The sequence below is a fragment of the Emys orbicularis genome, chromosome 11 (genome assembly GCF_028017835.1).
Source record: "Emys orbicularis isolate rEmyOrb1 chromosome 11, rEmyOrb1.hap1, whole genome shotgun sequence".
NCBI lineage: Eukaryota > Metazoa > Chordata > Testudines > Emydidae > Emys > Emys orbicularis.
Window position 1 is genome coordinate 864,385 of NC_088693.1, and position 22,118 is coordinate 886,502.

A 22,118-nucleotide genomic window follows, 5' to 3' on the forward strand; every position below is an offset into this window, starting at 1 on the left:
GCCCACCCCCCCCCCCCGATGCACAGAGCCCAGCCCTGGTCCCCTCCCCCTTCTGCCCCCCCCAGCGCAGGGCTCAGCCCTGCTCCCCCCCATCCCCCCCCCGCTGCGCCCACCCCCCCCCGATGCACAGAGCCCAGCCCTGGTCCCCTCCCCCTTCTGCCCCCCCCAGCGCAGGGCTCAGCCCTGCTCCCCCCCATCCCCCCCCCCGCTGCGCCCATCCCCCCCCGATGCACAGGGCCCAGCCCTGCTCCCCCCCAGCCCCCCCCGCTGCGCCCATCCCCCCCCCGATGCACAGGGCCCAGCCCTGGTCTGCCCCCCACCTGTCGACGAGGCTGTAGAGGATCTCCTTGCCGGCGCAGTGCTCGGCGATCAGCACCAGGTAGCGGGGGGTGATGTAGGCCTCGTGCAGGCCCATGACGCGTTCGTGGTGCAGGCCCTTGAGGATCTCGTATTCCTGCAGGACGCTCTGCTTCTTCTCCGCCTCGTAGGGAATGATCTTGGCCATGAAGTGCTTCCCCGTGGCGTTCTCCTTGCACTCCCGGAGCACCCCGAACCGGCCCCTACGGGACAGGAGCCATCGGCACCGGCTGCGCAACGGGGCTGGGCCAGACCCTCTGCCGGGGGGAGCGCAGCCCTGTAAGGGGTCCTAGCCAGGGACAGCCCCCGGGCGCCTCTCTGGGCACTGCTGTGCGGACGCTGAGGGAAGGCAGATTCGCCAGGCTCCCCAGCTCCCCCCAAGTCTGGCCCCCTTCCCCCCCCGTGGGGATTTTCTTAATGTTGTGTGTGAATACTGTGTGTGCCTCAGTTTCCCCATGTGCTGCACGTTTGACTGGGGGAGGGGAAGTTGTTTAATCTCTGCAGAGACCCAGGTGTGATTGACGCCTGGATATCTAGTGCCCAGCAACTCCCGACCTGGGAACACCCACCCCTGTGCCGGAGACTGGCCCGTTCAGAGCAGCTGGAGAACAAGGGGCTGAGGTGGAGGCCAGGACCGTGGGGGGCAGGTTGGGTCTGCTGGGCGCAGGGGCACATCTGGACCGGGGGCTGCGAGAGCGCTCGGGGCTCTGGCTGCACTTTCCCGCTCCCTGGGCTGAGTTCCAGAGAGCTGGCAGCCCCCATTTACCGCGCTGGCCGAGCGGCACTTGGGGGGGGGGGAGGGGGCTCCTGCCGTTCTCACGGGGCAAACTCAGCCCTGGCCCTCCTGCCGGGCCCCACTGGCAGCAGGGAGCTCGGTGCTGGCCTGGAGCCTGGGGACACAGTGGGGTGGGCAGCCCCAGGGCCAAGTGCCCAGGAGGGGCCAGAACTGAGCTGGGGAGATGCAGGAATGGGGCGATGCCGGCTGGTTCCGGGGACGAGCCAGACCTCACCCAAAAGCTACGGGAAGAACCAGGCTGGGCCTGGGGGGATCAAACCCCAAACCCAGCAGGGAGCTGCCTCAGTGACGCCCAGCAGCAGGTGGGCAGCCAGCCGTGCCGGGGACGTCTCCTGGCAGTGACTGGAACCAGGACCTGCCCCACCCCACAGCAAGACCAGCCCAGAGCCAAGCCCAGTGCCTGGCAGCTGCTCCCCATGCCAGCGAGCCCAGGCTGTGGGGCAGGGCCTCCAGGGCAGTGCCCAGGAGCAAGCGGGGAGTGGCCAAGGGGGAATCGCTGGTAATATTTTTATGACCCTGTGCCTCAGTTTCCCCAATAAGCTGCATAGTTACGGGGGGGGGGGGCGGTTTGCTCCTGGGGAGGCTCACAGACGTGGGTGTGAATGTCGCCCGGGAGGGGTCATTAACAAGGACTGGCCCAGCCCAGCCCCGTCTCAATGGGGAATCCCAGCAAAGCCAGTCACAGGACACACGGGGGGGGGGGGGGGGATTTCCCCGCCTGTCCCCAGGGGGGCTGGGCACAATCCCCCAGCCAGCGAACAGAGGCCGGGGGGAGGTCGGAGGTGGGGGATCAGAGCTGGCTGCTGGCAGGAGTGGGGGCTCTCGGCTGGAGCCCACCCAAGGAGGTCAGAGACAGGGATAAAAGCCCCACGGCTTGGCTGCAGCTGGCCCGGGTCAGCTCGCTCGGGCTCGGGCTGCAGGACTAAACATTGCTGTGACCCATCAGGGTCGGGGCCCCAGAGCCTGGCCTCCCGCCGAGCCCCACGGTCTGCACAGCAATTCTTCAGCCCGGAGACCTGGGCCAGCCGCCGGCCTGGTATCCCCGCATGGGGACAGCTTGGGCCATGGGGCTCACTGCCTGTGGCTGGCCTCTGCACGATGCTTTAACCTCCAATCTCCGGGCTCCCCAGGGCTCCCTGGGCTGGTCCAGGTGACTAATAACCCGCCTGTCGGCCGGCGCTGGTTGCGTGTCCCTGCAGACGCTGGCAGAGGGGGCGCTGCCCCCCAAGTGGTACAAGTCTCCGTCGGGGTCTGTCTCAGGAGGACTCGCTGCCCGGGGGCAGCAGAGGGGCTGCAGGCCCAGAGGTCCAGCCCCAGGAGGCGATGAAGCCGCGTGGCTTCCCCTGGAGGAGGTGTGAGACCCCTCGGGGGCCTGGCCCACTGACGGGGCCTCCCAGAGCCTGTCCCCACATTGGGGCCGTGGTCCCGCTCCCGGGGGTCCGTGATGCCGGGACATAGGGTCAGGTGGGCCCCTCTGGATCGCTCTCTCAGACCCCCCCCCCCAGAGGCAATGCAGAGCCTGGCACACTGCAGGGGACCCCGGGAGCTGGTCTGGCCGAACCCTGGTGCCCGGCACTAACCTCGCTTTCTCCTCCAGGAAGGTGTAAGGCTTCTGGGGGACCCCCTGGCGCAGCGCTGTGCCCTCCTTTGCCTCTGGAGCCCCCGGCCCTGTGGGGCTAAGCCTGCTCGGGGTGGCACTCCGGCCCAGGAACCGCGTGGCCGATGGCACCACCTCTTTGGGGAGAGGGGACGGGGCGTCCGTGGGGGGCGTCGCAGCCGGCATGGAGACAAAGGAGGTGACCATGTACATGGGCGCCGCTTTGGGGGAGGGGGACACGGGCGTGGCCGATGCTGGAGAAATGGGGGAGAGTCGGGCAGGGGGCTGGGCTGGAGGGGCGGGCGAGCCCTGCACCGCCTGGCTGGTTGTGTGGGCAGCGGGGGGGCGAGGAGGCGCAGCCCTGGACGGCGTTAACACCAGCTCTGGGGAGCCAGACCCAGCAATTGCTGGAGGGGTGGCAGGGGGGCAGAGCTGCTCTTGGGGGGCAGGCTCTGCCTCGGCGCAGGGAGGCGGCTGGATGGTGGCAGAGGCACCCCCGGGAACAGGCGCCTGTGGTGCCCGGCCAGGCATGTGCACGACCCCTTTGTGCTTGCGGGGCGGGGTGGGGGGAGGGGCCCCCGCGGTTTGGGGCACAGGCTGGGCAGGAGGGGTCTGGGTGGAGCGGCTGGAAGCTGCTGTCTCGGGGGCAGCCACGTCCTTCTGGGCAGCAGGAGCCGAGTGGGCAGCGCTGGGATCTAGACAGGAAGCAAAACAGAGCAGTCGGCCAGTGAGTGCCCCACCCTGCCCCGCCCCTGGGGAAATGGGGGGCAGCCAGAGCCAGGGGAGCAACCAGGGCAGTAACCAGGATCCCACCCCCCAGCAGCCATGGAGCAGGGCAGCTGGGAGCCCCCCACCCCTCCCCACTGAGGCCAGCACATGCCCCCCTTCGGTGCAGGGCCCCCCGCCTGCTAGGGGAACCCCCTGCTTTAGTTTGGTCCACGACACACAAACGGGCCCCAACACCACCCAGTGCCCCACGATCCCCATGTCGGCGAGGACCAAGCCTGCGCCGGGGGTGGGGCTGGGACAGGGGCCCCCAGGAGCTCGCTCACCATCTGTCTCGATGGCCACCGTCTCCGAGGGGTTGCTGTAGGGCCCCTGGCCGGCCTTATTGATGCAGGCCACACGGAACCTGGCCGTGCTCCTGGCGGGCAGCTCCGTCACGTTGAAGTAGCAGTCGGCGATGCCCGAGCTGATGGTCTTCCACTCACGTTCCCCTGGGGAGGGACATGCAGCCGTCAGTGCCCGGCTGAGCACTCGGGCACTGGCTGCGGTGGGAGATCGACGCAGCGCTGGGATCTGCAAGGAGATGGTGCCCTAGGTCTGGGCAGCACGGGGCCCTAGCAGGGTCCCCAATCCCATCCCTGCAGCCCCCCCGATGGGCAGCAGGGGCACGAATACTGCCTGGGCAGGCACCCGGAGGTGCTGCTGGGGGCTGCCAGGTGCTCTCCAGTGTGGGGCCAGTATCGGGTGCTGCCTACAGATCCCAGAGCGGCGCAGGCCCCGAGGCTGCAGAGATCCTGTGACACACTGAACCTCCAAATAACACCCTGTAACCCCCATAGGCTTCATTCATATGCGGGTGCGATATCTCACACAAAGCAGGCCTTGTAAGCTATGATGTGAACGGTCGTGATCTGCTGCACCCCATTGTTCAGTCCGAATACACGTATCGTTAGTGAGTATGAAGTGAGGAGCTTTTGCTGAATGGTTGTTCCTGAAATACGCTGTAAACGTGAGAGTCTCGGCTCCCAGGAGTGTTCAAGGATCACTGATCAGCAGGGGAGTGGGACTCTGTGACGAAGTGGGACTGTTCTTAATGTTTCCTCTGAATACTGTGTGGGTGCCTCAGTTTCTGACCGACCCTCTGTCTCCTGGCAACTAATGGCCAGGCCCTTCCCCCCTGCAAGGGGATGCTAAAGGTGTGGGAGAACAAAGAGGTCAGGTGACCTCCTGGCCCGGGAAAGGGACAAAGCCCAGAGGAGGAGGGGCTGGAGGGGGTTTCAGTTTAGAGCTGGCTGGGGACGGGGAGTGAGGGCAGATGGGGGTGTCTGGCTCGCAGGACCCCAGAATGGACCCGGCTGAGGGGTCCCATTCTCTGTACCTACAAGCTCTGTTTTAGCCTGTGTTCCTGTCATCTAATAAACCTCTGTTTTACTGGCTGGCTAAGAGTCACATCTGACTGCGAAGTGGGGGGTGCAGAACCCTTTGGCTTCCCCAGGACCCCGCCTGGGCGGACTCGCTGTGGGACGCACACGGAGGGGCATATGCTGAATGCTCCCAGAAGAGACCCAGGAGGTGAAGCCGTGTGAGCTTCTTGCCCTGAAGACGGTCTGCTCCGAGGGAGAGGAGGCTCCCCAGAGTCCTGACTGACTTTGTGGGGAGCAGTTCCAGAGCATCGCCCGGGGACTCCATGACAGACTCAAGCAGTTACAATTCAATGACAATTGTGTAAAGCACCACACCGTGGGACTGCTCAGCCCGGCAACTCAGCAAAGCCCACCAGGCCTGTCTGGGCACACGGACTGAGGATATAAAATCGGGGGAGGGGGGGGCATCATGCCCTGGCCTTTCTCCTCCCCCACCTACACTGGAAGCCACAAGAACACGGAGAAGACAAAGACTTCAACTGAGGAGACTGGTCCCAGGCTGGAGAGAGAAGCCGGCGTATTGAGAATGTAACATCCAGTGGGGTGAGAAAACTGCTTGATCTAAATGCTGCCTGGTGTAGTAAGCTGGGCCCTACCAAATTCACCGTCCATTTTGATCAATTTCACGGCCAGAGAGTTGAAAAATTGGTTAATTTCACGTTTTCAGATAGTTACATCTGAGGTTTCACGGTGTTGTAACCGTGGGGGTCCCAACCCGAAAGGTCCCCAGAGGTGGGTCTGATCCCCCCTGCCCTGAGCAGCTGTGCAGGGGAAGGACAAGTCCTGTCCCTCCCCAGCCTGGCGGACTCGCAGCTAGGAGCCCCGCGGCTGGGACGCTCCCAGCGGCCTGGCGGAGAGGAGATTTCACAGGGGAGGGCTAATCTCCGGGCCCGTGACATTGACAGGGCCTAGTAATAAGGGTTAAGGTTTAGACTGGGCGCCTATCGGTTCTTTTCTCTGGTACCTGTCGCTCACTTTGTATGCCTCCCACTTCTAATCACGTCTAATCGACCTTCCTGTAGTGAATAAACCTGCTTTATGCTTTACCTAAACCAGCGCTTGGGAAATCTCAGCTCTGGTTACCAAGGCTGGTGCGTGTCCTCTGCACACTGAGGGAGGGCGACTGGGCAATGAACTTACACTGGTCGGGTGTCTGCCCGGGGCAGGATGGTGCAGCTCCGGGGTGCAAGGCTGGGAGCTGGGGGGATGGGCTGGTGCCTCTCTCTATGTGACCGGCTCTGGGAGATTCATGCAATCCAGCGGGGTGTGGGGCTCCACAGGCTGGTGGCTGAGTGATCACAGCACCTGGAGGGGTTTGCTGCTGGTCACTAGCAAGGCCTTGTGGGAGACAGCCCAGGCTGGGGAGTTAAGGGGGCCCAGCGGTCTCACAGTCCCAGGTTGTACCCCGGGGATCCGGTCACAGGCTGGGATCCAGCACCAGTCATGGGAGAGCAGCGGAGGGGGCAGCACAGGGCTGAGGGGTGCTGAAGAGGGGACTGACTAAGGCCCTGCCCATGGGCCCAAGCGGTGCCGGTTGGGCACGGGAGGCCTCGTACCGTTCATTTTGCACTCCAGGATGTAGGTGCAAGGGGCCCGGCTGTCTGCAGGCTTCCACAGCACCAGCACCGTGTTCTTGTACTTCTGAGGTATCTCCGGGGTGCCCGGCTTCCCCGGCAGGCCTGGCAGGGGAGACAGCGCGACCTGTAATGGGGCTGGCACGGGTGAGAAACTGGGCCAAGGGGGGAGGCAGGGAATGGAGAGGGGACAGGGGTTCGGATGGGGTGGGACAGAGCGGGGTCAAGGAGGGGGCCGGGCCAGCCCAGGGTCACCAGCAGCACTGATCCGGTTAGTGGCACTGGTGGCACCGGAGAGCTGGGGCCCTCTCAGGTAACTAGCACTTGCCAAAGGCCCCTGGGCTCTGCACTGTTGGCATTTGCCTCGTCTGCAGTGCGGGGGCCCCAGACAAACCCTCCATCCCTCGGCTCCTGCCCGAGTGCCCTGGGGCAGTGGCCGCAGGGGGGCCTGGCAGACAGGGCCTGGCTGTCCCCCCCACACCCCTGGAGCGCTCCCTGGACAGGAATGGGGCGCCTCCGATCCCGGCCGCCCCACAGGAGCTGCTGCAGCCAGTGCCCTCCCATGCCCAGGGCCCTTACGTGCCACGGCCAGAGTGCACGAGCTGGTGGCGGTGCCCAGGGCGTTGGCAGCGGTGCACTCATACAGGCCTGCATCCTTCTTGCACGTCCTGGGGATGGAGAGCAGCTGGCGGCCGTCCTTACACGAGACGATGTTCACCGCGGCGTCGGACACCAGCGACCGCTTGTCTGTGGGGAGGGAGGATGAGCAGGGCCGGCCGGCCACCCCCGCCACTCGCCCGTAGCGAGACCCCAGCCCCCGGCTCGGTCCCAGGCTGCTCGGCGTTCAGAGCTGAGCAGCGGCACCCCACCCGATGGCAGGCCTGGTACCCAAGCAACTTCCACCTGGGCATCAGAGCGCCCGGCAGGCGCCGGCCCGAGGGCCCTTCCGTCTGCCTCTGGCACTGGTCCTGCAGGCTTGGGTCTAAGGGAGATTTTGGTCCCTGAACAGAGCGATTGTCTTTACAGTGGATGACTCCAGGGACCGGCAGCACGGGATCACCGGGGAGAGGGGCTCAGAGAAATGGGCACCAGCCCAGGGCAAGGTCCCCAGGTCTCAGCCAGACGCTGACAGACAGGGCTGGGATCTGCCCGGCTCGCCTGCGGGTTACCAGCGATCGGACAGGGACCAGAACCAGGGGTAGCGTCTGGACTCTGTCGAACGCCTGCCTTAGTCTCACTTCCCCCGTCTGTTCCCGTGGGGCCGGGCTATCAAAGCGGGCACCCGGCAGGGCATGGACACTGATGGAAGAGCTGCTCTCCCACAGAAATGTTTATGCCCTCCCTGAAAGAGGAGACCCAGCGACAGCAGCCGGGCTAGGCTTGGATCTCAGAGCTGGGAACTCCCCACATCCGCATGGAGAAACCATCAACAAAAGGCCTAAAGACTCGTCTTGTTCCGTTCTCCTCCCCGAGAGCGACTCCACACATCCCTGAGAGCACCCGGCAGCGAACCCCAAACCAAAGGGACTAGGTGTGACAACCTGGGAATTCTTTTGTAATATTTTCATGAAGCCTATGCGTGCCTCAGTTTCCCCTATGTGCTGCAGTGACCTCGGGGATAGAAAGGCCTGTCGCTCTCTGGGCCGGCTAACACAGGTGTGACGGGCTCCCAGCTGTCTGGGCCCTTAGGTCCCATAGCAGTGGAGCTCTGAGACGACAATGGCAAATCCGACTGTCCAGACACGGACCCCAGCAACCAGCGACCCAGAGAGATCTGCACCCCCCACCACTGGGCAGGGGGCTGAGCCACATCCCCCCGCTCGGCTGGGGAACAAAGGGCTGGGGGGGAAGGGGAGGGGAGAGTTAAGTGTGGGCTGCAGGCAGCAGTCCGGGCACCTGGCCTGGGACAAGGTCAGAGGGACAGACGGGGCTTTGGGCTCCCTGGGCTGGTCCAGGTGACTAATAACCTGCCTGTCGGCCCGCGCTGGCTGCGTGTCCCTGCAGACGCTGGCGGAGGGGGCGCTGCCCCCCAAGTGGTACAAGTCTCCGTCGGGTCTGTCTCGGGGGGACTCGTCCCGGAGCTCACGGGGGGGGGGGGGGAGCAGGGGGGCTGCAGGCCCAGGGGTCCAGCCCCAGGAGGCTGTGAAGCCGCATGGCTTCCCCTGGAGGGAGAGCGAGACCCCTTGGGGGCCTGGCCCCTGACAGGGCCTCCCAGAGCCTGTCCCCACACTGAGGCTGGGGCCCCGATCCTGGGGGTCCGTGACACTGTGCTGCTTGCACTCAGTGTGTGTGGGGAGGTGTTTCAGAGCTAGCTGATCACAGCCCCTGTTGGCGTCTGTAACTCGGGTGTGTGGCTGGGCTCAGCTCGCTCGTGACCTCGACCCGGACGGGCCACAAGGCCTAAAGCGCACCTGAGCTGGGGTAAGTGACGGGCCGTGGGGCTGGAGGAACCTGAGCACCGCTGGATTCTTGGGGCCAGGAGCTCCGCTCCCCTGGTGAGAGGGACGGGCCGTGAGGAGTTTTCACGGGGTGCAACGTACCCTGAGACATCGCCACCGGGGCGGTGTGTGCCCGTGTGGGGAACACGTGGGACACTTTACAATAGTGTTGACACCTATCTCCTAGAACTGGAAGGGACCCTGAAAGGTCATTGAGTCCAGCCCCCTGCCTTCACTAGCAGGACCAAGTACTGATTTTGCCCCAGATCCTTAAGTGTCCCCCTCAAGGATTGAACTCACAACCCTGGGTTTAGCAGGCCAATGCTCAAACCGCTGAGCTATCCCGCCCCCCAAATTGTACAATTGCACGGAACGTGAGCAGAGCGGCTGTGAGGGGCCTGCGACAATCTTCCCAATTGCCAAGGCCGAGGAGCTTGTTTCTACGTGTGTCACTTTGTACGGCGAGTTATAGCTACTAGGGTAGGTCTGTGGCCCCCCCAAACTGGCATCAGCACTGCCTGGCCTGCTTGGCGGCCCATCGGCCGTACAACGACCCGTTGAAAGGAGCCGGGGACGCGCCTGAGGAGTCAGCAAGGCAGGGCAGGCCGGTGGACAGAGAAGTCCAAGGCTTTTCCAGGCCATGTGCTGGGCAGCTTGTTTGGGACACAGGAAGTACCAGCCACATGGCAAAAGGGCAGCTGCATCGTCCCCATTTTGTCTTCAATCTGCTTCTTACCCCGGGGTAACTCCCACAAAGCTCTGAGCAAAGGACTGAGTGACCCATCCGAGCTGTGGGTGATTCCAGGGGGACTTTCAAGCCAGCAACCTCCCCGCACTGCTAGGAAACTGAGGTGTAGACTGAAGTCTCTGTGATTGCTTCACCCGTTAACAGCTCCGCTTGTTCGTTCGTTTTTCTTTATAATAAACCTTTCGTTCGAGAGGCTGAAGGACGGGCTGCCCTGGCGACGTGGTGACCCTTTGGGGTCAGAGGAACATTTGGTTGAGGTGAGCAGAGTTTTCACACGACTTCTCCCTGTGCTGGACCTAGGTGCTGCCCGGGAGCCTGGGACTGGACGGCAGTGGCTGTGTGATTTCCCGGGCAGCGGCGGGATACCCAGTGTGGAGGATCAGATGCACGGCGTGTGACTGGCTGGGGAGCTTAACTTCTGCATTACCCACCTGGTTTGGGAGGAGCTGCTCTCCCTTTCACAGCCTGCCCTGAGCTTGGCATTTCCAGTGAGGGCTGCCCCAGGCACCCTGGGGCACATCCTGGTCTGCAGCAGCCGCCCTGAGGTCGGGGCTCATGCTCTTGCGTCCCCGCTGCGAGTGATACTGGGGGCACCCAGCCCTGGGGGTCACAGCGCTCAGCTCCACAGCATGCACCGCACCCAGTCCTGCAGGCACAGAGTCCCCAGAGCCTGGGCCCCCGGGCACCGGTCCTGCGGGCACAGAGCCGCCCCCCCAAGTCCCAAAGCCCCCCCCAATCCCATGCGCACAGAGCACCCTCAGAGTCCTGGCCCCTGGGCACCGGCCCTGCGGGCACAGATCCATGCCCTGGCCCCCAGGCGGCAGATCCCAGACCTACCCTTCATCCAGAGGATTTTGGGGGACGGGCTGGCAGCTGGCAGGCAGAACAGGGTTGCCGGGTCGCCCTCCAGCAGCACCTGGTCCTTCAGCTTGATGTGGAAAACGGGGGGAAAGTCTGGGGGAGCAGAGGGGACACAGCAGGTGTGAGGGAGGGTGGAATGGGGGTTCCCGGTGAGCACGGTCCCCCAGAAGGAGCGCATGGGGCTGCCAGCTGGGCCCCTGGCTCAGCGTCTCTCCCACCCCCATTGCTGGCCCAGGAGTGGCCCTGAGGGGCCCTGGAGGGACAGAGCCCTGCTCCCACTACTGGCCAGGGGCCTTGGTGGGGGGAGGGGATAAGTGTGGGACCCCCAGAACACAGATCGGCTGCTCCTCTGCTAAGTGCCCCCCAAGTCCCCGGCCTGGCCCCCCTCCCCTGCCCCTGCCCTCTCGTGTGATCGCAGCGGGACACAGACCACCCAGCGTGGGAGACAGAGCGCCGGGGCCGGGCGCCGCAGGGCCCGCTCCGCTGTGGGGGGCTGCCCCAGGGCCAGGCCGGACACTGGGGGGCCAGACCCTGCCCGGGACGAGGTGGGGAGGCTGCTCAGAGCAGGGCGCCATGAGCCCAGCACCCCGTACCCGGCGACCGAACACATGGGGCACTGCCTGGTGCCCAGCGCTGCCTCGGGCAGACTGTCCTTCGGGCCCCGCAGCAGTGCCGGGCCTGGCTCCGGAGCGCGGGTGGCGTCGGGTGCAAGGGAGCCAACATGGCATCTTTGCAGCCTTGGTTTCCCGGCTCTGCTGGGCTGCAGGGCCCCCCGCACAGTGCTCCTCCCGGCCAGGGGGGGCTGTGGGGCTCTGCCCCCTTCCCCTCCCCACACCTGCTCCCCAGCCACCTGTCCCAGCCAGCTGCCAGCCCCCCGAAATGGCCTCTCCCCAGACCCTCCGCCACCCCACATCCCCCGGGATACCCCTAGATCCCTGAGCCAGCCCCGCAGACCTGCCCGGCCCAGGACACGGGCGCAGCCGGACCTACCCGATGCGTTGCGCACGTACTGCCTGCCCACGATGGTGCCGTCCTCCTGCAGCAGGCTGGCCGGGATGTTGGGCTGCGAGGCCACCTTGTCCCTCTTGGCGCGGGACAGGCCCCAGCGGTCCCACCGGGAGCGTCTCTGGCCCTCGCTGGGAGCTGCGGAGAGAGGGGCCGAGGCCATGCTGACTACGCCTCGCCCAGGCGCCACCCGCGGTGCCACCGGGTGGGGGCCATGTGTCGGGACAAGCCCTGCCAGGTGCCCGCAGGTAACAGTGTACACGACCACCGCCCGTGCTCCCGGCCGGCCCAGAGAGGGGCTCTGGCTGCAGGCTGGAGGGCTGAGAGTGGGGGCTGCTCACACAGGGACCCCCCAGCCTGCTCCCCAGGGGCCCAGATCTGCCATGCAGGGGTGGGACGGTGCACAGCGGCCGGGGGGGCCAGGAAGGTCAGTTTCTGGTTTGCCCCAGGGCCAGCACAGGCCCCAGCCCTGGCAATGGGGTAGAGATGGCTGCCAGCAGGCACATCCCCAGGGGCCCAGTGGGCTCCGGGCCCCCTCCGCAGCCCCTGTCCCCGCTCACCTCGGGCACCCGCCTCCGAGCGGGTGCTGCTCTCTGACTGGAAGGACTCGGCGGAGGGCGCCAGGGCTGACTGTGCCGCCAGCTGGTTCTGCGGAATCCCCATCTTGCGCAGGTTCTCCCCCTCTGAGTTCGATCTCCGCAGCAGGGCGAGCAGCGGGCTCCGCTTCCCGGGCCCCTCTGCCTCCCCCCTGTCATCCGAGGGACTGCGCAGCCGCTGGGAGAGGCGCTCCATGGTGGAGCTGATCTTCCGCCTCATGGCCACGACGGGCGACTCCGACCCACCCTCACTCCTGCCTGGCTCCGATTTCAGGCTCGCCGAGTCCCGCTTGTCCTTGGAGCTGCCCAGACCCAGGCTCCAGGAGAGACGGCGGCCCCGGCTCGGGGGCTCGCGGCCCGACTCCTCCTCCTTGGGCTGCTTCCTCTCCATGGGGGGCGTGCGCCAGAGGCGCTGGGACATCCTGAGGATGAAGCTGGCCTCCTCCGGCTCACGCAGGTCCTGCACTGACTGGGCCCGCTGGGCCGGGCCCTTGGCGAGCTCCAGCGGCGCCCCGGCCGGGCTGGGCCGGTACATCCCCTCCTCCCGCACCAGCGGGCTGGCCAGGTGCCGGTCCTCCGAGTGGGGCCTGGTGAGCAGCTTCAGGCCGCGGCTGAGCGAAGACTCCCGGCCCCGCTTGAACTTGGCCTCGAAGACTTCCTCCGAGTCGATGTCCTTGATGGCCAGGGCGCTGCTGGAACGCAGCGGTGCCGCCTCCTCCGCGGGCACCTCCGCCTTGGCACCGCCCGCAGCGTGGGCTGGGGAGGGTGCGGGGTGCGGCTGTGGGCGGGCAGCGGGGGGCTCAGCCCGGGCAGGCTCCCCGGGCGCGGCGGGGAGCTGGATGGACTGTATCACCTGTGCATAGGAGGAGGGCTTGGGGGCTCTGGAGTCCAGGGCAGGGGGCTCTGGCAGGGCTGCTCTGGGCTTGGGAGCTGCCTGCAGGGGGACCTGGGTAGGTCTGGCAGCTGCGGGCCGCGGCAGACGCTTTTCTTGAGGCCTCTCGGCTGGAGGCTTCTTGCCCACAACTGCCAAGCTGGCTCTGGGCCTGGCAGTGTCCCCCGGACCAGGCCCCTGCTCGGGGGAGGCCTCGGGCAGCTCAGGGCCGGGTGGCTTGGAGGAGCTTTCCCGCGGGGTCTGGGGCCGGGACTCCGTCAGGGCGGAGAGCGAGGGGGACTCCTTGAGCCGCTGGGCTTCCAGGTGAGTCACGGGGATCTCCAGCGGGGCGCCCGAGCGGCGGTGCACCGTCACCGGCTCCAGGTCCCCCTGGCTGAAGGAGCTGCTCTTCTGCAGCAGGCGTGGCTTTGGGGGCGGGTGCTGCGGGGCTGCCTCGCTGGAGGCTGCCCGCACCAGCCTGGCCCCCGGGGGCGGCTGCTTTGTGGGCCGGGGGGGCCGCACCTTCTTCTCCAGGGTCTCCAGGAGCGGCCCCCGCAGGCCGCTGACCCTGGGCTCCACGGGACCGTCCCGCAGCAGGCGCTGGCGCACGAGCTCCAGGCGCTGGGTGCGCTCCTCCTCGGCCTGCCTGCGGGGCGCACCCCCCGGGCTGGGGCTCCGGCGCGGCAGCTCCATGGACGCCGCCTTCTTCAGCGCCTTGGGGGGCTCCTCGCCCGCCCCGGCCTCCGCCGGCAGGCCCAGCAGGAGGGCGCTGTCCGCAGAGCTGCCCCGCCGCAGCTCGCCCCTCCGGCCGGCCGGGCGCCCCCCCTCCGGGGACTCCAGGCTGGAGCCCTTCTTCAGGGCCTTCCGGGGGCACTCGGGCCGCGGCTGAGCCTCGGCGGAGTCCTCGTCCGAGGAGCCGGGCCCCTCCGCCACCGTGGGCCTCTTCCGCGGGCCAGCGCCCGTCTGCCTCTTCCCCGGGCCTGCCACCTCCACCTGCCACTCCATGGGGGCCGCCTCCTCCAGCGCCCCCTCGGCCTGGCCCAGGGCTTCGTCGTCCGTGGGGATCTCGTTGAGGGAGACGCGGGAGCCGGAGAACTCCACCTGGTGGGGCATGGGGAGGAGGGGCAGCTCGTCCAGCTCCTCCGAGTCCGAGGAGGAGGAGAGGGCGGGCGAGTCCTTGAGGTGCCGGGGCAGGGCAATGGAGAGGTGGCTGGACGTGTCCTCCAGCAGCTCCGGGATGGCTCTCAGCACCAGACTGCCTTTGTAGCTGATCTGAGAGCGCTGCGGGCAGACAGACGGGTCAGAAGCTGCGCTGGGGCCTGCAGGGCCGGGGGGCAGGGTGGGCGGTTGGGTTGGGGGGAGCCGTGGGGGGGAAGGGGAGAATCGGACAGGGGCTGGGGGGAACCGCGGGGGGAAGGGGGAGCCCCCTGGGGGGGAGCCGTGGGGGGGAAGGGAAGAATCGGACAGGGGTTTGGGGGGAACCACGGGGGGAAGGGGGAGCCCCCTGGGGGGAGCCGTGGGGGGGAAGGGGAGAATTGGACGGGGGGAAGGGGAGAATTGGACAGGGGTTGGGGGGACTGCGGGGGGAAGGGGAGAATCGGACAGGGGTTAGGGGGGAACCGCGGGGGGAAGGGGGAGCCCCCTGGGGGGAGCCGTGGGGGGGAAGGGAAGAATCGGACAGGGGTTTGGGGGGAACCGTGGGGGGAAGGGGGAGCCTCCTGGGGGGAGCCGTGGAGGGGAAGGGAAGAATTGGGCAGGGGATTGGGGGGGGGGGGCTGTGCAGGGGGACCGGAGGCCCCTGAGCTGCCAGAGGGGGTGGCAGGGGCTTTGCCTCAAGCACCCCCACCCCACAGTCCCTGGGATGGGAGCACAGGGGGCTTGGCCCCCATGGGGCTGACGGAGGGACGTGTCCCAGCCCTGCCACAGACTCTGGGGGCCGTGGGCAGCCGCAGCCTGGCTCAGCACCGGGACGAACTGCTCCCCACTGATCTCGCTGGGCCTGGCGCGGGAGCCCCACACCCCTCTCTGCTCCCCACGCAGGGGCCCAGCCAGGCTCCATGCACCCGCCACAGGAGCACAGGCCTCTGCACGGGGGCGTCATCCCCACTCGCTCCATCTCCGCCCCATGGCAGCATCGCCTGCCCCCAGCCCTCCCTGGGCCTCGGCCGCCCCCGCCTTTACCTGCCACTTCCTGCGGCAGATGAAGAGCTTCAGGTGGTCGGTGTTGATGGATTTCCCCTTGGCCAAGGTCTGCGGAGAGCGGAGAGGAGCATCTGGGGGCTGCCTGATGCCTCTGCCCCCCTCCCTGCCCACCAACGCCCCCTCCCACACACACACAACGGGCCAGCCCCCTTCCTGCCTGCCAACACCCCCCCGCCGGGCTGCCTCTCTCCGTGCCCTCCGACCCCCGGCCCACTGGGCCACCCCGCTCCCCCCGATGGGCCCGTCCCGCCGACAACCCCCTGCCAGACTGTCCCCCTCCCTGCCCGCCAACGCTCCCCCTGATGGGCCCGTCCCGCCAACAACCCCCTGCCAGGCCGTCCCCCTCCCTGCCCGCTGATGTCCCCCCACACTGGTCCGCCCCCCCTCCCTGCCCGCCGATGCTCCCCACCTGGTCCGCCCCCCCTCCCTGCCCGCCGATGCCCCCCCCCACTGGTCGGCCCCCCTCCCTGCCCGCCGATGCCCCCACACTGGTCCGCCCCCCCCTCCCTGCCTGCCGCCACCCCCCAGATGCGAGATCCCTGCCTGGGCTGGACACAGCTGACCACTCACCTTAAACCAGGGGTGCTCCAGCGTCTGCTCCGCGTTGGGTCTCCTACAAACAGGGCAGGGCCTTGGTCAGACCCGGGGGCGAGTCCCCCACTCGGCTCACGCCGACGCGGCTGCCCGTGGGAGCAGGGCCAGGCCTGGCAATGGGGTTGGCATCAGGCCCCTGGCAGCAGCACCGTGGCACTGCCTGGCACGCTGCAGGTCAGGGTGGGACATCTCCCTCTGGCCGGGGAGGCCAGCCTGGGGCGGTTCTGGTCCCTGAGCACGGGGGGACTTGGCCTATGGTGCTCCCTGCCCAGCTCCACCACCCTGCACGTGGGACCCTGGCGTGATGGGGTGCTCCCTCCCATCACTCCCAGCCCGGCGGTGGCAGGAGGGAGACCTGACCAGCCTGGGGGACGGATGGGACCAGTCCTGGGGGGGTGTGGCAGGGCCCAGCGGGCACCCACGGGGCCCCCCCACTGGGGCACCAAGGCCTGGGCAGGGACGTGGGCTGAGCACCAGGCTCCGTCACCGCTCCGAGCCGCGGCCCAGGGATCTCGGGTACTCAAGTATCTAGGTCCTGTTTTGGCCGGGACGGTCCCGGTTTTAAGCTCTGTCCCGGCCGACCCGTCTTTTTTGACAAAAGTGGGCATCTGTCCCATTTGCCCTTGCCAACGCCAATGGGAGAAATGCCCCCTTTTGTCAAACAAGAGGGTGCGGGGGAACGTGCAGGGAGTGGGGGGTAATGCCGGCCCCACGCGGGGTGGGGGGCAGGGCTCAGATGAGCAGCTTGGACCAGCCCTGTGTGGGGACAGGGAGGATTTGGGCTAGCGCTAGCCCCACACGATGTCCCGTTTTCCCTTGGGGAAATACGGTCATGGAACGGGGGTGTGATCGTTGCAGAGACCCCCTGGGGCAGGTGTGACACCGACTGGCTGCCTGGGCACAGACAATGGCCGACACCCTGTATCCCGGCCACTGACGGCCCGGCCCCTCCCCTGCCAGAGCCAGCCGGAGGGGCTGGAGACCAGAGCCCAGGGGCCCTGTTTGCCAGGGAAGGAGACAAAGGCCGCGGGGGGGCAGCCGGGGGTGACTGGGGCTGGGCTGCTGGAAGCGAGTCAGTCGCCTGGTTTGGGACCCGGGGGGGGGGCACTCTGGGCCCTGGATCCCCCCAAGCTGGACTTTGCTGCAGGTCCCTGATTTCTGTGCTCACAAGCTCTGTCCTACCCTGGGCTCCCGACTAAGAACCCGTCTGTGTCCCACGCTGGCTGGGAGTCACGGCTGGCTGCGGAGTGGGGGGCAGGGCCCTTTGGGGGGGTGGGAGACTCCCCAGGGGTCCCGTCCAGGGGGACTCGCTGCGGGAAGCTCCCGGGGTGAGCAGGGGGCTGAACGCTTCGAGGTCGGACCCAGGAGGGGCTGAAGCCGGGCAGGCTCCTTGCCCTGCTGAGGGGCCCTGAGGGGAGACGCTGCCCCCGAGTCCTGGCTGGCTTCACTCAGCGCGGGGCCCGAGCCCCCAGCCCGCGACTCCGGGACAAATGGCCCAGAGGGTGGGGGCAAAATTGGGCTGGGGACTGCAGCGGCCTTGGCATGAAGGGATGTGGCTTGGGGGGATGTCCCAGGGCAGGGGGTGTGGAGGGGGACGGCCCAGGGAGGGGGAGACGGCCCAGGGAGGGGGGGCCCGCGGCCCGGGCGGTGGGGGGGACGGTCCAGGGAGGGGGGGCCCGCGGCCTTGGGGGGAGGCCCAGGGCAGGGGGTGTGGAGGGGGACAGCCCAGCGAGGGGGGGCCTGCGGCCCGGGCGGTGGGGAGGACGGCCCAGGGAGGGGGGGCCTGCGGCCCGGGCGGTGGGGAGGACGGCCCAGGGAGGGGGGGCCTGCGGCCCGGGCGGTGGGGGGGGACGGCCCAGGGAGGGGGGGGCCTGCGGCCCGGGGTACTCACAGCCGGTCGTTCACCAGCACTTTGATGAGGAAGCCCTTGGCCTCCCGCGTCAGCCCCAGGAACATGCTCTCCTCGAAGGCCACGTTGTAGTTGCGGATGTTCAGCAGCGTGGTCTTGTCGTTCTCGCCCACAAATGGGGAGATCCCCGTCAGGCTGCCGGCAAGGAGAGCCCAGTGACGCCAGCCAGCCGGGGCGCCCGCGGGGGGGACGGGGAGTCGGGCCCCATGGGGGGAGGGGAGTCGGGCCCCACGGCGCCCCATGGGGGGGGAGGAGGAGGGGGAGGGGAAGGGGAATCGGGCCCTGGGGCGCCCTGCGGTGGGGTAGGGGGAGTTGGGCCCCAAGGCGCCCCATAGGGGGAGGGGGAGTTGGGCCCTGAGGGGGGAGGAGGATTCAGGGGGAGGGAGAGTCAGGCCCCAGGGCGCCCCACGGGGGGGGGAGAGGGCGGAGTTGGGCCCCACGGGGGGAGGGGTACTCGGGCCCCACGGGGGGAGGGGTACTCGGGCCCCACGGGGGGGGGGGGAGTTGGGCCCCGGGGCGCCCCACGGGGGGAGGGGAGGAGGGCCCTGGGGCGCCCCGCGGGGGGCAGGGCAGGCAGTGGCACACACGGGAAGGCAGAACACCACCACCAGGCTGGCTGCCTGCACCAGGCCTGGCCCTTTGCCCAGAGCCAGCTTGTGCCCAGGGGAGGGGCTGGGGGCTGGCTGAGCCCTGGGGAGTGGGAGTGGGAGGGGGGAAGGGAGGGAGGCTGACCCTGCAGCCCAGCAGCAGTTCCCTGCACCGCAGGGATGGCTGATATGTGGGGGCCCCAGAGAGGGGGCTCCCCATAGGCACCTGGTCCAGCCAGGGGCTGCCTCCGTCGCCGTGGCCTGTTTCCATGGGAGCGGTGTGGGGTGATTGGCACGGGCGCTGCAGGGGCAGCCGGGGGGCAGGGGCCCTTACCATAGGTAGGCGATGACTCCCACGGGCCTGCCGAGAGAAGGCGATGGTTACAGGCCAGCGGGCGCCAGCACGGAAGCCCGAGGCCCCCAGCCCCATGACGGGGGGTGCACCTGCCCCAAGTGCAGCGGGGAGGGGTCCCGGACTCACTCCAGGGCTTGCCCCCCGCCATGCCCCAGCCCCCCAGGGTTCCTGAAGAGAAGCCCCTCTGTGTTTCCTGGGGGTGCAGGGTCCCCGACCTCACCCCAGCCCCTCCTGTGGGCGTCCTGCACCCACCCGCCTCCCGAGCAGGGTCCCATCAGGACAGCCAGGGTTCCCGGGGGGGTCAGCCCCCGCCCCAATTGGCTGCTGGCCGGGGGCCGTTACCAGACGTCGGTGACGATGGACACGGGGCTCTGGCTGACGATCTCCGGGCCCACGAACTCGGGGGTGCCGTACTTGCAGTACTGGGCCCCCTCCGGCGCCAGCCGCTGCGCATTGCCGAAGTCGCAGAGCCGCACCTGGTCGCTGCTGCCCATCAGCAGGTTCTCCGGCTGCAGGACAGCCGGGGACAAGGGTCAGAGGGAGACGGCCCAGGCGAAGGCCCAGCCGATACCGGGGGCACAGGGCAGGGCGAGGGCCCAGCTGGGGGGTAGTACCATGGGGGGCACGGGGCCCTGGGACTGCACGGCAGCCAAGCCATGACCTGCCAGAGCGGGGTGGGGGCAGGGGATGGAGCCCCCAGCCCAGGTGCCCTGGGAGAGCCCAAGCAAAGAGAAGCAGTGGCCCAGCACGGCACTGTAGGGGAGCCTGGAGCCAGCCCCACTTGGGCACCGCGCTCGCTTGTGGGGGGGAGCCGTGGGGGGGGGGGGGTTCTGCACTGCGCTTGCTGGGGGGGCGGAGCTCTGCACTGCACTCGCTGGGGGGGAGCCGGGGGGGGCTCTGCACTGCACTCACTGGGGGGTGGGAGCGGAGCTCTGCACTGCACTCGCTGGGGGGAGCAGTGGGGGGAGGGAGCTCTGCACTGCACTTGCTGTGGGGGGCGGAGCTCTGCACCTCACTCGCTTGTGGGGGAGAGCCGTGGGGGGGGGCTCTGCACTGCGCTTGCTGGGGGGGCGGAGCTCTGCACCGCACGTGCCGGGGGGGGCTCTGCACTGCACTCGCTGGGGGGTGGGGCGGAGCTCTGCACTGCACTCGCTCGGGGGGGAACCGGGGGGGGCTCTGCACTGCACTTGCTGGGGGGTGGGGGCGGAGCTCTGCACTGCACTCGCTGGGGGGGAAACCGGGGGGGGCTCTGCACCGCACTCGCTGGGGAGGAGCGGGGGGGGGGCTCTGCACTGCGCTTGCTGTGGGGGGCGGAGCTCTGCACCGCACTCGCTTGTGGGGGGGAGCCGTGGGGAGGGGGTCCTGCACTGCACTTGCTGGGGAGGAGCAGTGGGGGTGGGAGGGGGCTCTGCACTGCACTTGCTGTGGGGGGCGGAGCTCTGCACTCACTTGTGGGTGGGAGCCTTGGAGGGGGATTCTGCACTGCGCTTGCTGGGGGGGCGGAGCTCTGCACCGCACTCGCCGGGGGGGCGCCGGGGGGGGCTCTGCACTGGACTCGCTGGGGGGTGGGGGCGGAGCTCTGCACTGCACTCGCTGGGGGGGAGCCGGGGGGGGGGCTCTGCACTGGACTCGCTGGGGGGTGGGGGCGGAGCTCTGCATCGCACTCGCTGGGGGGGGAAACCGGGGGGGGGGCTCTGCACCGCACTCGCGGGGGGGGGGCTCTGCACCGCACTCGCTGGGAGGGGGGGACTCGCTCTGCACCGCACTCGCTGGAGGGGGGAGCCGGGGGGGGGGCTCTGCACGGCACTCGCTGGGGGGTGGGGGCAGAGCTCTGCATCGCACTCGCTGGGGGGGGAGCTGGGGGGGGGCTAGGGGGGCTCTGCACCGCACTCGCTGGGAGGGGGGCTGGAGGGGGGAGCCGGGGGGGGGGCTCTGCACTGCACTCGCTGGGGGGGGGACTCGCTCTGCACCGCACTTGCTGGGAGGGGGGCTGGAGGGGGGAGCGGGGGGGGGGCTCTGCACCGCACTCGCTGGGAGGGGGGCTGGAGGGGGCAGCCGGGGGGGGGGCTCTGCACCGCACTCGCTGGGAGGGGGGACTCGCTCTGCACCGCGCTCACCTTGACGTCCAGGTGCAGGATGCTACAGCGATACAGGTAGCTGAGCCCCTCCAGCAGCTGCCGCATGTAGGAGCGAACCTGCGGGAGACAAGGCCGGTGAGCCAGCACCGCCGGGGGGCAGTGGGCAGAGCAGGCCCCATGAGCAGCCCCCCACGGGCAGAGGACGGGACCCAGGTTACTGCCCCGGTGTGACGCTGTAGGGAGCCGGTCGGACTGACCTGGCGATGTCGTCTGCTTTTACTGGACTGTCTGCATGGGGGATGGGAGAGCAGGGGGTGACTTTAGGTGAGGGACAATACCTGAGCCAAGGGGGGGTGGGGCCAGGTGACACCTTGGCCCGGGAAACTGGACAAAGGGAGAGGAGGAGCCGGGAGAAGGGGAGTGAGATGGCTGGGGGGGGTTTCAGTTCTGGGCTGGCTGGGAAGAGGCAGGGAACCCCAAGCCAGGGATCTAAGCTCCCAGCCCCCCAGAAGGGTGACCAGACAGCAAGTGTGAAAAATCAGGACAGGCCGTGGGGGTTAATAGGAGCCTATATAAGAAAAAGACCCAAAAATCAGGACTGTCCCTATAAAATCGGGACATCTGGTCACCCTATCCCCCAGAAGGACTCGGCTGAGAGGTCCTGGTTGTACCTACAAGCCCTGCTTGGGATCGTGTTCCTGTCGTCTAATAAACCTTCTGTGTTACTGGCTGGCTGAGAGTCCCGGGGAATCGCAGGAAGTGGGGGTGCGGGGCCCTGACTCCCCCACACGCCAAGACACCCGGGCTCGAGCCTGGGCCCCAGGGCTGGGTGCGAGGTCCCTGCCCCTGCAGTTCCCGAGGTGACCAGCAGGTGGAACCAGCCGGAGGGTGACGGGCTCTGCAGGCGGCTCCCGGCCCCGCACTCACCTCCCACTCGCACACCGAGGGCTTCCTCGCCATCCTGTCCAGCAGCTCCTCCCCCGTGCAGCTGGGGGCCCGTCAAGGAGAACAACCACAGCCGCCCGCCCCGCTCGCTCGCGCCCTGCCAGGACCCGGCCCCGCGAGCTCCCCTCCCACGGCCGCACCCTGCCGGGACCCGGCCCCGCGAGCTCCCCTCCCACGGCCGCCCCCTGCCGGGGCCCGGCCCCGCAAGCTCCCCTCCCACGGCCGCGCCCGGCCGGGACCCGGCCCCGCAAGCTCCCCTCCCACGGCCGCCCACGGCCGGGACCCAGCCCCGCGAGCTCCCCTCCCACGGCCATACCCTGCCGGGGCCCGGCCCCGCGAGCTCCCCTCCCACGGCCGCGCCCTGCCGGGACCCGGCCCCGCGAGCTCCCCTCCCACGGCCGCCCCCGGCCGGGGCCCGGCCCCGCGAGCTCCCCTCCCACGGCCGCGCCCGGCCG

The 22,118-nt window shown here is 68.5% G+C and overlaps 1 protein-coding gene across 1 annotated transcript in view; it reads right to left on the bottom strand.

Moving 5' to 3' along the window:
* SPEG (striated muscle enriched protein kinase) overlaps positions 1 to 22,118 on the bottom strand; it is a 108,922-nt gene that overhangs the window by 2,936 nt on the left and 83,868 nt on the right. Inside the window, 15 exon segments of the mRNA XM_065413383.1 lie at positions 321 to 560; positions 2,734 to 3,445; positions 3,803 to 3,967; positions 6,457 to 6,579; positions 7,054 to 7,221; positions 10,498 to 10,614; positions 11,512 to 11,664; positions 12,087 to 14,274; positions 15,175 to 15,243; positions 15,766 to 15,808; positions 17,681 to 17,833; positions 18,620 to 18,646; positions 18,983 to 19,149; positions 20,758 to 20,835; positions 21,646 to 21,706. Of these exon segments, the coding sequence (XP_065269455.1) occupies positions 321 to 560; positions 2,734 to 3,445; positions 3,803 to 3,967; positions 6,457 to 6,579; positions 7,054 to 7,221; positions 10,498 to 10,614; positions 11,512 to 11,664; positions 12,087 to 14,274; positions 15,175 to 15,243; positions 15,766 to 15,808; positions 17,681 to 17,833; positions 18,620 to 18,646; positions 18,983 to 19,149; positions 20,758 to 20,835; positions 21,646 to 21,706 (4,464 nt within the window).